This window comes from Abramis brama (genome assembly GCF_963993115.1).
Source record: "Abramis brama genome assembly, chromosome: 2".
Lineage (NCBI taxonomy): Eukaryota > Metazoa > Chordata > Actinopteri > Cypriniformes > Leuciscidae > Abramis > Abramis brama.
Window position 1 is genome coordinate 44,970,304 of NC_139964.1, and position 17,248 is coordinate 44,987,551.

The following is a 17,248-nucleotide window of genomic DNA, read 5'->3' on the forward strand; positions in this document are numbered from 1 at the left end:
GTTATTTTAGTCCTATTTTATTTCAGTCCCTCTAACATTTGGTGAAGGTAGAGTCACAGACAAAACTTGTACTAAAAAACGATTTTTCAAAATGTCACTTTAGACAATAATTATTTATTATCTACTATTTTATTCATATATTACACTACTTTTGTGACCCTAAGACTTTGGGTAACCCATATCAAGGACCAAAATAATTCGTCCACATGAGTAATGGTATGTTTCCACAAGAGATTTGAAGAATTTCAAAAATCGGACTTATATTTTTCACCTTTTAGAGCCAAATTATCCCTCTCTCTCTCTTTACACAATGCTCTAGGACAAGTGGTGAGCTCATCAGTAAGAGAGCTGGGTTTTCTCTGCACATTTTGATATAAAACACATGGGATTATGTTATGTAATTGCCTTTAAAAGGTGAATTTAATAAGATATGTAAAATCGAAGAAAAAGTGAAAAAATGCCCTTAGACCTCAGAGGGTTAAAGTGTAAGTTGCAGGTTAACCACCACAGCCAATTATTGTGTAAATTAAAGTGCTCTATATGTATATATTTAATTATTTCTGTCTTAAAATGCGTTAAAATAACATTTATTGGGGTTTTTTCAAAGGTAGCGTGTTTTTTCAGTAACTGGGTGATGACGTCATAAGAGGAACTCGCAACCCATACTCTGCTAGATTCTTACTGTATTATGGCTATTTGGAGAACGACTGAGGATGTGGGAAACCATCAAATTCTTTATGGACCACAGCCCTACAATTTTTAACCGGTCAGGCGTGAGAGAGGGGAGGAAATTGCCAGGACCCATGGCACTCAAAGAGTTATTAATGCTTGGTGTGAGGAGAATGAGTGGAGGGTTGGCCAGGTGTCCTGGTGAGTAGCTACGTTAGAGCTAGTCTCTAGCCTGGTGCAAACTTAACCCGGATAATATAAGGGAACAAGCCAGTCTTTTCAAAAGTTTGCCATCATGTAGAATAGCAAGGAGGGACAACGACTGAAGACATTATTTACTTACATGGTGTCAGTCCAAATCAGAGCTGTAGAGATGCACACACTGCACAGGCACCAATCGCTAGTCTCATCGACGCCTCAAACGTCATGTAATACCCTTCCTCAATCCACGCTATTTCTCACGATTTAATTAGCGATGTTTATTGTCAGAAAAGAAAAAGAGAGATCAATGTCCCCATCACTGTGTTTGTGTGGGCTATGCCACCCAATTGAATCAGCAGTGGAGAGTATGTGCTGCCGTGAGGTGAACGCGTTTTGGAGTTTAGTGGAACAGCTCGACCTGCGACCGGCTGATCTGACGTGCCTGAACCCGGTGCCTGAACCTGTTTGTTTTGCGAATAGCTTATTCTCATTTCAGGCAGGATCACGGTCCCCTTGAAGTCAGCACACACGAGTATGTTTACAGTTGAGTTATTTTATCCATACTTTTTTTATCAAATAAAACATACAACCAACTTTTCTGTAGTTATGTAAGGCATCTATAGCTATGACTATGCCGGTAACTCTACTAGTGAGTTCCTCTATGACGTCACGCCCCATCTAGTGGAAGGGAGCGGGAGCGGTTAAAACCGCTGTTAAAAGTGCCAACTTTTCATATTATATTCAGCATTTTGGTATAAAAAACAATGGTGGGCGGTTCTTATCTTTATGTTTAATAAACACATTGTATTATCTTGGTGAAAAATTTAACCTGCAATTTACACTTTAAGCCAAGGCACGGGTATGTTCCTAAAGTGCACTCCACTCCGTTCAGAGTGCAGGTCATCTCGCTATCAGCTCTTCCCCCGTCAGAAGATGAAAGAGACGTGAATCTACTCTGCCCTGTCAGGGCTCTCAGAGTATATTTAAAGCGTTCTGCCCTGTTCAGGCAGTCAGAACAGCTCTTCGTATGCTTCGGCAGCCACACCAAAGGGCTCGCGGTCACGGAGCAGAGATTGTCACGCTGGATAGTAGACGCTATCTCGTTGGCTTATGAGTCTAAGGGCCTCCGTTGTCCCATAGGTGTCAGAGCTCATTCCACAAGAGGCATGGCCTCCTCATGGGCATGGTCGAGTGGAATATATCCGGCTGGCTGGGCCTCAACGTCCACATTTATGAGGTTTTATAACCTAGAAGTTCTCGCTTTACAAGCAAGGGTTCTTTCCATGTAAATAAAGTGTCTAAAGCACAATTTACCACAGCTATAGGGCCCGACGTCTGTCTGCTCCTGGTTGAACTCGAACTGCCGTTCTATATACCATATAAGCAAGGAGCTTGGTACTCTATAAGGCCCATTCCTATAGTTCCCTACATGAAGCTCATCACTGGTCTGGCCTCTATTAGGACTCATAACTTTACTCTTCTATGGGCCTCGGGTGCTCGGCCCTAAGCAATAGTATGGGGCGAAGTTTATAATCACAGCGTTTTGAAAGGGGTTCCCATAGCGTAAGCTAACTTATGCAATATGAAAGACCTCTCGAAAGGGAACATCTCAGTTACTAACGTAACCTTGGTTCCCTGAGAGTAGGGAACGAGTATTGCGTAACCTGCCGTACTACTGTGCTTAGATCCAGGGATCGCTTCAGTCGATTTAACCCTTTCACACGTAAGTTTAAAATATTCTGGCTGACCCCCCAGCGTGAGTTTTTCAAGGCGACCGTTATTTAGAATGTGTCACTTTATGGTGTCCATGGTGACGCGTCATTGCTTGTCACGTGACACACCGCAGCAACAACAGAGCTGAATGAATGATGATCTGCTTTTATGTCATTTTTCCTTTTTTATTCAAAATATTCACAAATTTGTTAGATATGGCATGAAATATCTGATATTCCGATTGTCAAATATATGCAAGTGGAAGTGTTTTGTTGTTTAAACACCTTTATAACGATCGCGTTAGTTGAGCTGTATGCGCGATGGGCGCCGCCATCTTAGTTTGTGCCGCAGACGCAGTTCAGAGAATCGGATCAGTTGGATTGTTTACAACACGTGAATTCATCCACTTCTCCCGAAATACATAAAAGTAAGTGGCTGGTGAACTGGGAGAAGAATAGAGTAAACTTTAAAGTTACTTACACAATGTGTATCTGATATGAATAAAAATTATAATGGAAAGGATTATTATTGCCTCTTCCTTTGACATTAGTGTGTATTTTACCAATTCTAAATGTATTGTTTTTTTAGTACTTATATGTCTGAAACCTAAAATAAACATTATGTGGTTGAAAACACTGAAAAGTTGTGATATATGACAGCTCTGAGTGCGTCTGTCTCTGGCTCAGCGCCAGCCAACGCGCGAAAGCACATTTGAATTTAGCAGTTGATCACGTGATGCGCTGACCGTTCTAATCACACCGGTGTGATCGTACGCTCCAGGGACCAGCCTAGACTGATCACACCGGTGTGATCGTACGTGTGAAAGGGTTAAACCTGAATTCTATGGAGAAAATGGGGGTTTATATAGCCATAAGCCATGCCCATTCTGGCGGGCTCTGACATGCCTTGGCACGAAGCGACCTGATTGGTCTGATTGGTCATGCAGTTGCTGCAGCACAGCCAATGAGCGCGCTAGACACTCAACTGTATATCTGCTGTGCAGCTGCACTGCGTTTTAAAAATTTGGCTTCAATATTCTCGAGAAAATGAGTTTTTTACGCAATACTTGTTCCCTACTCTAAGGGAACTGAGGTTACGTTGGTAACCGAGACGTTTCTCTCTTGCTGCTATAACTGAGTTTATAAAACACATTTGTTATGGCAAGAAAAAGTCAAGAGGAAGTTGTCAAGTTTTTGGCTGTTGTGATGATGCCATAATCATTCTGGACATGTCTGATCTCATCCTGTGTATAAGCTTTGAAGACTATTTAATATTTGTCATATATCTGTTAATCTACCACATGAAATCCAGCAATGTTTCTGTAATCAGTTATTCTGAAGAATATTGAAATCATATACTGCATTAAAACATTTTGAACTCCTGCTTGACACACACAGACATCAACAATCAACAATCAGCATATGAATCTCAAAAATGGTGACAATCAAAAGTTTCATGTCGCAATGCATGCTGGGTTCCAGGATAGTATAAAACTCCCAGCATGCACTGCTGCATGAATAAATAAATACATAAATTATTGCCACCATTGTTGAGAGACATGTGCTGATTTTTGATATCTCTGTGTTTCTACAAGACATTGTTGCTCTGTTTCTTTGGTTGTGCATGATGTGTTAAAAAAAATATATCATTGTAACTCATTGCTGTAGTTTCACAGTGGTGGTAATGTGACACTCTTGATACAGGATTAAACTCTGAATGAGATTAGTGAATGAACTGGCTATATGATTATTTTGTCATCATGATCAATATAACACTGCAACACTGCGTCAATGTTACTTTTTACTCTTTGTAGTGTGGATTTCCCTGTGGGGTTGAAAGGGTTAACAGTGTAAGATAAAAAGACACACCCACAACATGTATTTTAACAGTAATAAACTGTAAGTTATAAAACTGGCAACACAGTAATACTTTGCTCACATTATCTGTGCATTATAAATTTTTGTTAAAACATTTAAATGACAGTTGGTCAATTTAAGGCAGTCGGTTTCTGCAAGTGAAATTAGTTAACTTGAGTTTTAATTTTGTTATTTACAGTAGATTACAGTAAAGAACTGTACAATTAACAGTAAATTACTGGCAACAGTGTTTCTGTGTTACTGTAAAAAAGCCTGGTAAGGTCTAACAGTGCAGTAATAAACAAGTATGGTGGATTATTGTGCCTCACTCAAGAGACCAGCATCCGCATTAATTAATATGTGTCTGGAAAACCCCTTCTGTTTGACATCTGCCTGTCTGTTTACTGGAATCTTTCTAATTTCCTAAATTAATTTCCAAGACTTGCAGCACAGTGAGCAGGGGAAAGCTGGCATCATGTGAACTCCTTTTGATTTGAGTGAAATCTTTCCATATTCTAAATGAGAGTAATAAATGTTTTAGCTATTTTTCTTTGTGAAAAATAATGTATAGGAAAAAATTAAGATGAACAGCCAGAGAGCATAATGCTTGTGTTGATTTAGGTTGGCATGCTTCTAGGCTCTGCATTATGTCTCAGCCTCATTACTTGCTGTACTGTTCCCTACTTAGCCAAAGCAAGGGATTCACTAACTCTCTCGGACTAGCAAGAAGAGCAATGTAACATATCCTCTTGTTCTCTGTATCTGTCTTTTTCTCACTCTTTCCATCTCTCTGTAGGTTTCTGGAAGATTGAATGCATGGCTTGAATACCACAATTTGCAAAGGGATTCCATGTCACATTTCAGATACAGTGTGACTAAAGTCTCTCACTCCTTGAGTAAAAGGTTTCCTATTATTTTCTCATAAAACACAAAAAAATAGGTTGGATGAGTTTGCATTCATATTTTACAAATGACATAAATGTGCTACTCCATCAATGTTCTTTTTTTTCTATAACATTGAGAAAAACACATAACTTTTTAATGAATTAAAAAATGTTAATGATTTTCAATGTGGGGCAAATTTGACTAAAGATATCACTAAATTTTTTATTTGATGTTGCTATCACTTTTTTATGCTATGCACTTTATCTAAACAATTCATTTTGATTACAACATCAGGTTTCTCATTCAAACATGATTGGTTCATGTTAAATTGATTTGAAATGGTTACTCTTTGTTTTACCCTTACCAATCCGTGTATCATTCGTTCAGTCGTTTTTTTATTTAATATTGAAAGTAGAAAAATGAGAAAACAGTTCATTTTTCGATTTTTCATTTTTTCCCAAAAAACGAAAAACAAGAATTCAGCTTTAGTTTTCGTTTTTCGTTCTGAGGTAGCAAAATTAATAAACAGCTTGATATTCGATTTCTACACATGGGCGGGAATGAAACGCCCCTTTCCTCTGATTTGTCAGCCGAAGATCAAACTGTCCCGTCATCAGTTCTTCCTCAGATCTGCACTGCAGAATAAGAGTCCTCCGTTGTGCGGATTCTTAACGCGTTTATTGCAACTTTTTCATATTTTTTTCCATCAACCAGACTAACGAATGGCTCGACACAATCCGTACTGGGGAATAGACTAGACAGGGCTTTTTCTTCTTTGTAGACCAGAGTTCTCAAGTGCCAGGGGTTTGCTATTTTCCGAACTGTAAAGTCACGTTTTTTTAAAAATTTTTATCATGAACCACGCTGTGTTTTATTCCTAAGTGACTATATAATGCATTTTACTTAAAATAATCTAAATGTTGACTTTCAAAAGTAGGCGCGTCAGAAGGCTATTCACTCTATTTTGGTTCATTTTTGGTGTGCGCCAGAAAGATGTTCAAGGCCCAGCGAGCAAAAAGTCGTCTAGAAGACGTCTAAAAGACGTCATTCTTAGACATCCAGAAGACGTCCTCACAGGAGCCAGAATGAAAGTTTTTTTGACGTCTTTTCTGGACATTGTATAGACGTAAATTAAAGACGTGCTAAAGACGTCATTCTTAGACATCCAGAAGACGTCCTCACAGGAGCCAGAATGAAAGTTTTTTTTACGTCTTTTCTGGACATTGTATAGACGTAAATTAAAGACGTGCTACAGACGTAATTGTTAGACATCTAAAGGCAGCCAGAATAAAAGTTGTATTAGACGTGTTTTCTGTAGTAGAAATGTCAAAGACTGTTAAAGACCCATACTGACATGGAAATCCCGTATGTGCATTTTGCAAGGATCCAACTTTAAAAAATATTTACTTACAAATATTTACAAAACAGTGGCAGTGAGTGAGCTAGTTCTCACTGAGAAAAACCCAGTTACTCATTGTTAATGGTTGTCGTGTCATGAAACTGCAGACACACAGACCATAGACCTAAATAAGATTTTAAAGAATATTGATAATATTGAATATTCAATTGAATAACTGTGTAGTGTATATACTTGCATTTGTATATCTTAACAATATAACTGTAATAAACTGCTTACCATTTTCCTGTAAACCAAACTAATCACTCCAAGAAATCAACTGCTTACCATTTTCCTGTAAACCAAACTAATCACTCCAAGAAATCAACTATTTAAATCTCAAAATATATTTTTATTACCATTTTTTTCTGCTGGACCAATACTTAACAGCCGGAAGAGTAAAGTATAAATTAACACAATAAAACTTAAAAGCCAGAACAGTAAAGTTGTAAATGAACACAATTTCCCTTTAAATAATCTATAAAATGTTGTTAAAACAATATAACATAACAATTAACAAAATATGGCTGCTATAAGGTTCACAAGCTTCATTTATAGCAGCAAGCAGTTTCAGATGATCGGCTACAGACTTTATTTGGGCCTCTGTTGCAGCTGGGTCCCATTTCATGACAGCAGCTACAATCAAAGCAAAAAAATCCACATGTAAAATAAATAAATACAAATGCCACTGTTGTGGTTTAGCTTATAGCAGAGATACATAGTTGAAAATTTGAGTACTCGAATCAATTAAATGAAATAAATCACAAATCAAGTAAAATTACATCAAGCCTGATATAAGGCATTCCACACACACACACACACACACACACACACACACACACACACACACACACACAGGGGCCATTTACAACTTCATGCGATTTTAGTGATCGGATAGCTATATGATCTTGAAAAGACCAGGTGTAAATGCCCTCCGAAACGCATTCGTGACGCATTTGAATCTGATTGCTCAAACCACTTCAGGAGGTGGTCTGGGTCGCATTCCAGAAGAAACTGGACAAGTGTAAATGCATCTGGTTGTTGAAACCACATATGTAAATTTTACTCCTCCCAAAAACGCTCTAAAATAAAGGTGTGAGAGCGTGTTATAGGCTATATGTCATGTTATAGCTAGTTATGACGACGCTACTGCCACATCGCCGCTGACCATCTAACGTTATTCATCAAGCCAATGTGCAAACTATCGCAAATCAAAGTGAAAGTAAGTCCCCGATGCTTAACACACAGTTATCATCATTAAAAGTAAAGAAACGAAATGATCTTACCAGGGCTGTTGCGCTCTCTCCTATTGCGGTCTTTGATTTAGAAATTTTAACGGATGATCAATAAAATGCAGCTCATATCTGTTGCTTTCGGTGACGTGAACGCCATTAAATTTGCATAGCAAGGGAATCGAAGATCGGATTTATATCCGGTTTGCAAAAACATATTTATGTGACCAGGTGTAAATGGAAATGTTGTGATAAAACAGATAGCTATCCGATCTGAGAAAACGCATCAAGTGGCCAGGTTTAAACAGCCCCATATACACACACACACACACACACATATTAGGGGTGTAAGTTAACGGTTCACAAAATTCATGGTTCGGTTCAATACGATACACTTGTGTCACGGTTCGGTTTCAAAAAATGAAATGTAATATTGTAGTTATAAACAAAGGTTTATTTTAGTTCAGATTAACATTTGAGGGCAGTAATTTTATTCATGTCAAAATAAAACCAACGTAATGTAACTTGAAAGCATTATAGCCTACTATTCCTGCCAAACTTCCATGGTTACAGTTAGTGTTACTACAGTAAATCCATGGTGAATGTTGCTGATCTGTGGACACTGGATTGTTCATTCATGGCACAATGTTTCCACGTCAGCGCTGTTTGATCCGTTATTAACAGAGAAATATGAATGCTTCTCAGATCTCGCAGCGATGTTATTACTTCAGTGGGGATCTCTTAGAGCCGTGTACTGATAAACTGATAAACGGCCCGTGAAGCACATAATAACAGGACCTGCTTTCTGGTCAGTTAGCCTACAGTACCTGCTTTTTTTGTGGAAACCAAATCTTTTGATTGTGAGAGAGCCATGTGTTAAAAGTCAGATGGCACTTAAGCTACTTTATGATTTGCCCTATGTCTGAACAAAAGAAATAAAAGTTAACTATCTATACCATATTGAATTGCATAGTATCATATTTTTGCAATGCGTTGAATCGAAATCGAATCGCACCGGATCGTAATAATAGTGAATCGTATTGCATTGCATTGGTAGCTGCCAGCTGGCAGCTGCTTATATGTATCATTAATGTATTGTATCGTTGGCTATGCATCGAGATGCATATCGTATCGGCCTCAGTTATGGAGATGCACATCCCTAATACCTACATAGGAAAAGTAACTACATTTACATACTGTGAATCGTTTTTTTTTATTTATCGAGAATCGTTTTTGCATCGAAAAATCGCAATTGTATCGAATTATGACATTTTCTTAATCTTACACCCCTAATATAAACACATACATATAGTACTTTGGAGACCAATTGTGTTTAAATAACATTGAGACAAAGGAGGTAGAGGACGAATACTCACTTCTCTTGGTAGCTGTTCTGATGAATGACGGATCCTGGCCACAGAAAGATAAAAGAGAGAGGTAAAAGGGGGGAATTAATTAGCATGGGTCACATTTCATTCGTTTTGTCTGGTATCTAAAACTTATGTCTGATAGAAAAATGTGCATCACCAAAAGAAGGAACATGTAGATTAACACAGTGGATCTGTCCAAACGGTAATCGTTTTAACAACGTTGTCATCTGTACAAAGAAAAAACTCTTCCGTTTTTAGTACATTGTTGATGTGTAAAAGTTCCTTAAGTTTGTGTGTTCTTGACGTCTTTTCTTTTAACCCTGCAGGTAGGGTTAACGCATCTATTAATAAAAGTTTTACCTATGGAACTTTGATATGATGAAAATGTGTGTAATAAAGCAAACCCAAACAAACAACTCAATTATTCTATGTTAAATGGAACTCTTCCACCATATCTAGTTTTAAAATGAATCACAGGAACTTGCCATCCTAGGTCACATTACCATAAATATAATATAAAATTACTATAAGATAAAATTACTTCAGTTAATTTACCATCGCATGCATGTCCCCCTTTGCTAACCCTTTTGTGGAAGGGCTCTTTGTGAAGGGATTTAGATGTTTGCTTGGAACACCCCTTTAATTGTACATTTATTAAATCACATGTAAGGTTTATAAATAATACTAGGTAAAGGAGAGCAAACTGATTCCCCCTTCATTTTATCTACCTTATGCCGACCGAAAGGTATATGATTTTCTTTCTTCGGATGAAAACACATAGGCTATTTTAGAAAAAATAAACTAGACTTTTAGAAATATTATCCATCTCTTGTGTTTGTGTGTCAAATAATGCAAGTGAATAGACACCAAAATGCTGAAGGTCGAAAAAGTCCAAGAGCATTGTAAAGCTCACATGATAAGTGCAGAAAACATCTTGTGTGAACAACACAGCAAGCTGTGAGTAGGCTGTATGAAGTTTCTGGCGTATGCACTTGCATTATATTGGCTTACAATAATGGATAATTTTTCAAAAAATCTTTGTGGAAAGAAAGTCAGATATACATCTGGATTGGCACGAGAGAAGAAAAAAAGAGATCATTTTTTAATTTCGGAGTGCATTGTGCCTTTAAAATTGACTGTGGATTTAGATACTGGGTAACACTTTATTTCGATAGTCCACTTTAGACATTCTACTAACTATAAGTAACTTTGCAACTACATGTCAACTATCTGTCATTAGAGTATTAGTAGACTGTCTGCTTAATATTTGCTAACACTCTGTTTTGTTGGTCCCCCAACAGACATTCTACTCACTATAAGTTACTTGGCAACTACAAGTCAACTTATTCTCCTAACCCGAATCCTAACATCTAAACTTAACCTACCAGTCTATTGACTGTCTACTACAGCCTACTAATACTCTAATGAGAGTTAGTTGACATGTTAGTGAAAGTGGACTATCGAAATAAAGTGTAACCAGATACTGCAGTGGATACTTACTAGTGATGGACTTGTTTCTCTGTTGGTGCCTATTCTGCTCCGTAAGTCCAATGCTTGATCTAATTTTTTTTTTTTTTTAAAGTGTGTTAATAGGATTATTGACCGGGTAACATAGGACCATTTTTTAATGTTCTATAAGTATTATATAAATCTGGAGAACCCTTACTAAAAATTAACAATGTTTTGCGACACTAACCAAATGGTAATAAATTATTGTAATATGTAAAATAGGAAAGAGGCCCCACTATGCATAAACTTTTATTTGCAAAAACACGTTTCGGCGCGTGCCTTCATCAGTTTGCACGCGCCGAAACGCATTTTTGCAAATAAAAGTTTATGCATAGTGCGGCCTCTTTCCTATTTTACGTATTACAATTATCCAGGCCAGCACTCTAAAAGTTTATTAATATATGCAGTGAAGCCTGCTCCTATACTCACTTAATAAATTATTGTAATCAATCCACCATAAAAACATGGTTTCTACACTATAATAAAAAACATGGTTAATTTAGCAAATGTCCTTAAAGGATTAGTTCACCTCAAATTGTGTCATCATTTACTCACCCTCAAGTTGTTTTAAACCTGTATGAATTTCTTTCTTCTGCTGAACACAAAGAAATTTATTTTGAAGAATGTCGGTAAACAGACAGACTTGGGTCCCATTGACTTCCGTAGTAGGAAAAAAAAATACTATGGAAGTCAATGGGACCCAAGTTACAGACATTCTTCAAAATATCTTTCTTTGTGTTCAGCAGAAGAAAGAAATTCATACAGGTTTGAAACAACTTGAGGGTGAGTAAATGATGACACAATTTTCAACTTTGAGGTGAACTAATAGAACAGCTCATCCAAAAAATAAAATAAAAATAGTTATCTCATTATGTAGCTTACTCACCCATATGTTGAAATTGTATGAGTTTCTTATGTAGAACCATAATTAAGATATCTTGAAAAATGCCTTTTATTTTTGTCATACAATGAATACAGTTGTTTTATTCCCAAAATTCTTGTGTTTCACAAAAGTAAGTTATACAGGTTTGAAAATACTTTCATTTTGAAAGACATTTATTTTTGGGTCAGCTAGGCCTGTAAACTCAAGAAGATAAAGCTTGTGTGTTCAGTGCATTTGAGCAGATTTACATGTTCTGCCTCTATTTCACGTGTATTTTATGACAATACTCACCGCATCTGAACATCGTGTGGCTGGATAATATTTATTCCCAAAATGCCTGGATCATGAAGGAAACACACACATACACATCAATATTAGTTATTGGTTTTACTTACTAACGGAGACATTTGCAAAAGCTTGCAAAATTGACTCACCAGCTCCAAAACATATTATTAAGACTCCTTAATTTAACTGATCGGTTAGCCATCCCGCGATCAACGATTCAGCCTAGTTTGCAGATTCTGTGACAGTTCCTTTCTGTCTAAAGATAAGTTACAATATTCTCAGCTCACTCGTTGTAAAGCTCCCATGCTGAGTTTTATTTTTTATCATAAACTAATAAGTATAAGTTAGACAAGTTACACATGCTATCATCACATAACATAAATACATTGGAATACCGTATGCACTAATAATATTGCGCTAATCGCGTTTAGATTCTCAATTTAATACACTATATCTTGATGTAGCAGAATTTGTATAAAATAAAGTTTTACCTTCCGTAGATTGCAATATGTCCGTTGTTAAAATTCTTTGTCCATATCCCTTGTTTGTTCTTCATTTACATCCAGCAACACCCAGCAACTCGCTCAAAATAAACATTTAGCAGTCCGATGTAAAATAATCCATGTTTTAAACGACGTAAAACCATAGACCCACAGAATAGGCTAATATTGAAGATCCCGCGCAGCAGCAAAGCAAACACCGACTCACTCAACTGACGTTTATTCAAACTTGACTCGTAAAGGCGCGCATAGTTGTCATTGGCTAGATTCCTGGATGACAGTCAGAATAAACAGAGAATAACCAATCATGCTCGAAACAGCTAGGAGAGACAGCCAATAGTGTGGCAACATTGCAATTACAGGAAAATATGAACATATATATATATATAAAATATATAATGTGCTATTTATTTGGTTGTATTTGTAGACTGGCTGTTATATTTAATCAATTGGTTAAATTGTTTTTTCATTGCAGTGCATGATTAAAAATTAAACATTAAATAAAAGATTAAAAATACTGTAAGAACTTACAGTAACTGACCATATATAATATTTATTTACCACTGTTCTGATAAAGCGCAATTTAATAGAGCAAACAGTATATTAAACAGAGCAAACACTGCATATATTCATATTCAATTCTGTATGTAGATCTATATGAAAATCTAATGAATTGGTATCATGGTGGTGACAGTTACATTCATGTGACCCATAATGACCCTTTTACACTTTCACAAATTCTTGACCTTTCCTTTAGAAACACTCTTATGCCTAATAATGTCAACATCCTTTTTCACCCTGTGTGGCACTGGTACACAACCTGTTGGTTTAGGGTTAATCCTCTGTCCAACGCAACACTTTGGTAACATTGGCATAATTGTATACAAGTTACAACATAATACCCTGGGTTTCACACTTCACAGGCAAGACTTAAGCCTGTAGTCCCAGACTAAAATGCATGTTTGAGCTGTATTACCTGAAAGCAACTTGTACTGACATATCTTATGGCAGTGCCATTGTTTGGTCTCAAGATGCACGCCAGTAATGTTTTTTTTTTTCTAAGGCACATTTTTAAAAGCTATAATGAAATACCCAAATTGAACTAAGGACAAATCCTGGCTTTATCTAAACCCTGTCTGTGAAACCGGGTCTGGGTTAGAAATTAAGGGTTAAGGTTAACCCTAACCCTAACCTTAAGACTTGTCTACAGACGTTTATTTAACAGCATGGTATTAACTGCAGTGGTTAGGCCTTTAGCATTGATAAAGGACAAAAATCTTCTCACTGTGACAGTCTGTTTAGTAAAGATTGTTTGTATGGATTGTCCCTAAACTAGAGCTATTGATGCATTCAAGATATACCTGTATCATAAAGATCGTATTTACAAATTGAACACACATGAACGCCGCCACAATGATGAAAATATGAGTAGGAAGCTTGGGATTTTCTTTAAGCCCGATCTTGAAGAGTTATGAGTGTGTCAGTGAGAAACATGTAATACCACAATACTTTGGTATTTAGCAGTTACATTGTCAGGCTTTAGATTATGGCCAGATTTGACATCTTTATTCGCATCATTTATGGACTATTTCTGGATGTCAACGGACGTCCGGATTATAGTCAGTATGAACGTCTTTTCTGAACTAGTTCTGGCTGTCAGTGGACGTTTAGATTATGGCCAGATTTGACATCTTTATTCGCGTCATTTATGGACTATTTCTGGATGTCAACGGACGTCCAGATTATAGTCAGTATGAACGTCTTTTCTGAACTAGTTCTGGCTGTCAGTGGACGTTTAGATTATGGCCAGATTTGACATCTTTATTCGCGTCATTTATGGACTGTTTCTGGATGTCAACGGACGTCCAGATTATAGTCAGTATGAACGTCTTTTCTGAACTAGTTCTGGCTGTCAGTGGACGTTTAGATTATGGCCAGATTTGACATCTTTATTCGCGTCATTTATGGACTATTTCTGGATGTCAACGGACGTCCAGATTATAGTCAGTATGAACGTCTTTTCTGAACTAGTTCTGGCTGTCAGTGGACGTTTAGATTATGGCCAGATTTGACATCTTTATTCGCGTCATTTATGGACTATTTCTGGATGTCAACGGACGTCCAGATTATAGTCAGTATGAACGTCTTTTCTGAACTAGTTCTGGCTGTCAGTGGACGTTTAGATTATGGCCAGATTTGACATCTTTATTCGCGTCATTTATGGACTGTTTCTGGATGTCAACGGACGTCCAGATTATAGTCAGTATGAACGTCTTTTCTGAACTAGTTCTGGCTGTCAGTGGACGTTTAGATTATGGCCAGATTTGACATCTTTATTCGCGTCATTTATGGACTATTTCTGGATGTCAACGGACGTCCAGATTATAGTCAGTATGAACGTCTTTTCTGAACTAGTTCTGGCTGTCAGTGGACGTTTAGATTATGGCCAGATTTGACATGTTTATTCACGTCATTTATGGACTGTTTCTGGATGTCAACGGACGTCCAGATTATAGTCAGTATGAACGTCTTTTCTGAACTAGTTCTGGCTGTCAGTGGACGTTTAGATTATGGCCAGATTTGACATCTTTATTCGCGTCATTTATGGACTATTTCTGGATGTCAACGGACGTCCAGATTATAGTCAGTATGAACGTCTTTTCTGAACTAGTTCTGGCTGTCAGTGGACGTTTAGATTATGGCCAGATTTGACATCTTTATTCGCGTCATTTATGGACTATTTCTGGATGTCAACGGACGTCCAGATTATAGTCAGTATGAACGTCTTTTCTGAACTAGTTCTGGCTGTCAGTGGACGTTTAGATTATGGCCAGATTTGACATCTTTATTCGCGTAATTTATGGACTATTTCTGGATGTCAACGGACGTCCAGATTATAGTCAGTATGAACGTCTTTTCTGAACTAGTTCTGGCTGTCAGTGGACGTTTAGATTATGACCGGATTGGACATCTTTATTCACGTCATTTATGGACTGTTTCTGGATGTCAACGGACGTCCAGATTATAGCCAGTATGAACGTCTTTTCTGAACTAGTTCTGGCTGTCAGTGGACGTTTAGATTATGACCGGATTGGACATCTTTATTCACGTCATTTATGGACTGTTTCTGGATGTCAACGGACGTCCAGATTATAGCCAGTATGAACGTCTTTTCTGAACTAGTTCTGGCTGTCAGTAGACGTTTAGATTATGGCCAGATTGAACATAATTTCTCAGTGTCATTAATCGACTAATTCTGGCTGTCAATGGACGTTCAGATCATGGCCTGGACGGACGGACTTGATATCAACCTGTTTTGTACGTCCACAGACGTCCCTTGCTCAGTGGGGGAGTCTGAGACGCAGCGCATCATGTTGTTTTCTTTATTTTTTAAAGGTCATTTGTAGTCATTTTGAATGTACACAAATAAAAATATAAATTTTACTGCTTCGAATGACAGTATTAAAAGACAGAATATTAAGTTATTTCCCCTGCTGAGCAACAAATCCAAGTGATGGCGCTGGCGCATTGCTCGCTCACACAACATCTAGGCCAGGGCTATTCAATTAGCTTCATTCGAGGGCCGGATTATCAAATCGAAAAGTTGAGGTGGGCCGGTGGGTTGGTTTGGGGGTTTAGCTTATTTATTGAAACATAACAGTTTCAATAAATAAGTTAAAGTAAACCTAAAAAAGTATGGTATTTACTTGAAAATGTGGTACCCAACAGTATGCAGATATATAAAACCATAATAAATAAAAACTTGATCATTTACAGCTGTGTACAACTATTTTCCTTGGAACAAATACATTAATTATACAAACTCGTAGCTGTTGGTGAGAAATAATAATAATTTTATTTATAATTGTTACGCTTAAATGAAAATATTCTGACAGTGAGACTTGATAACCACAGGCTACTCACTCCCACTGTATAAAAAAAATGCCTAAACACAGGTTAAAAACTATACGCACCTTTACAAAGAAACTGACATAATTTCATAACAAACATTAATTATATATTCCTCTACCCACCTAATAAATCTAATGCAATATAAATCACTATATTTACTATTATACTGTATAATATTATAGTAAATATATATATTTACTATATTTATTTATTACTACACAGTAATTCAATATAAATATTACACATTTCTGCCCAACCATGGTAAATTACTACAGCACATTCATGTTAAATGTTTGTAAGGGTGATTAGCGGATTTAAAGTGTTCTAATTTCGTTCATGCCACAATGTTTCTTCTCCTGCTTTCCTCATCAGTCTTGTTGGGAATGTTGAGGCTGTTTCATCTGATTTAATACTAGTTAAATCGTCGAGTGATTTGTGGTTTGTAACAGAGAGGTTTCTGTCGAACTGAAAAACGCTTCCCACTGGTTGTCGCAACGCTGTTTAATAATAGTGCCCGGGACCGGAGTAAACGCAACTATTTGTTGTTACTGTACTGACCGAGAAACCGCTTCAGATGATTCAGTGACGGAGCGGTCCGAATGAATCCGAATAGTTTTAGACCGTTACTGACCGGCCACTTTGACGCTCTCGTCTCGCTGGCGGCGGTGTGAACGCACAGTTATGCAAGCGCGTTTAGAAAGGATCGAACTAAAAGAATGATTCATTCACGAATGATTGGTATCGCTGGTTCAGTCGACATAAATTCGGGACACATAACTGCTGAAATATTCGCACGTAAAACGTTTCTCAGGTTAATCGGAGCGAGTATCAAACTAA

The 17,248-nt window shown here is 37.3% G+C and overlaps 1 protein-coding gene across 6 annotated transcripts; it reads right to left on the reverse strand.

Annotated features, from left to right (window-relative positions):
* Positions 1–6,476: 6,476 nt before the first annotated feature.
* On the reverse strand, positions 6,477–15,257 carry LOC311070645 (uncharacterized protein). 6 transcript variants are annotated; one of them, XM_084094645.1, is made up of 6 exons: positions 12,491–15,257; positions 12,149–12,255; positions 12,006–12,051; positions 9,480–9,549; positions 9,329–9,362; positions 6,477–7,356 (listed from the first exon to the last, which is right to left on the reverse strand). In XM_084094645.1, exons 2-6 carry the CDS (start codon positions 12,199–12,201, stop codon positions 7,269–7,271), a joined length of 291 nt encoding a protein of 96 aa, XP_083950771.1. In that variant the 5' UTR covers positions 12,202–12,255; positions 12,491–15,257; the 3' UTR covers positions 6,477–7,268. The 6 variants fall into 6 exon arrangements, 2 of the variants coding, with proteins under 2 accessions (XP_083950771.1, XP_083950770.1); XR_014603708.1 differs by lacking the exons at positions 9,480–9,549; positions 12,149–12,255 and adding an exon at positions 10,823–10,881; XR_014603710.1 differs by lacking the exon at positions 9,480–9,549.
* Positions 15,258–17,248: the final 1,991 nt, after the last annotated feature.

Bases quoted from the DNA above. Each gene is read 5' to 3' on its own strand.
- LOC311070645 (XM_084094644.1), bottom strand. From the start codon at position 12,555: ATGAAGAACAAACAAGGGATATGGACAAAGAATTTTAACAACGGACAT. The intron at 9,550-12,005 runs GTGAGTATTGTC...TTCTTTGTACAG, and splicing joins CCACACGATGTTCAGATGCG to ATGACAACGTTGTTAAAACG. The intron at 7,357-9,328 runs GTGAGTATTCGT...CTTTGATTGTAG, and splicing joins CAGAACAGCTACCAAGAGAA to CTGCTGTCATGAAATGGGAC.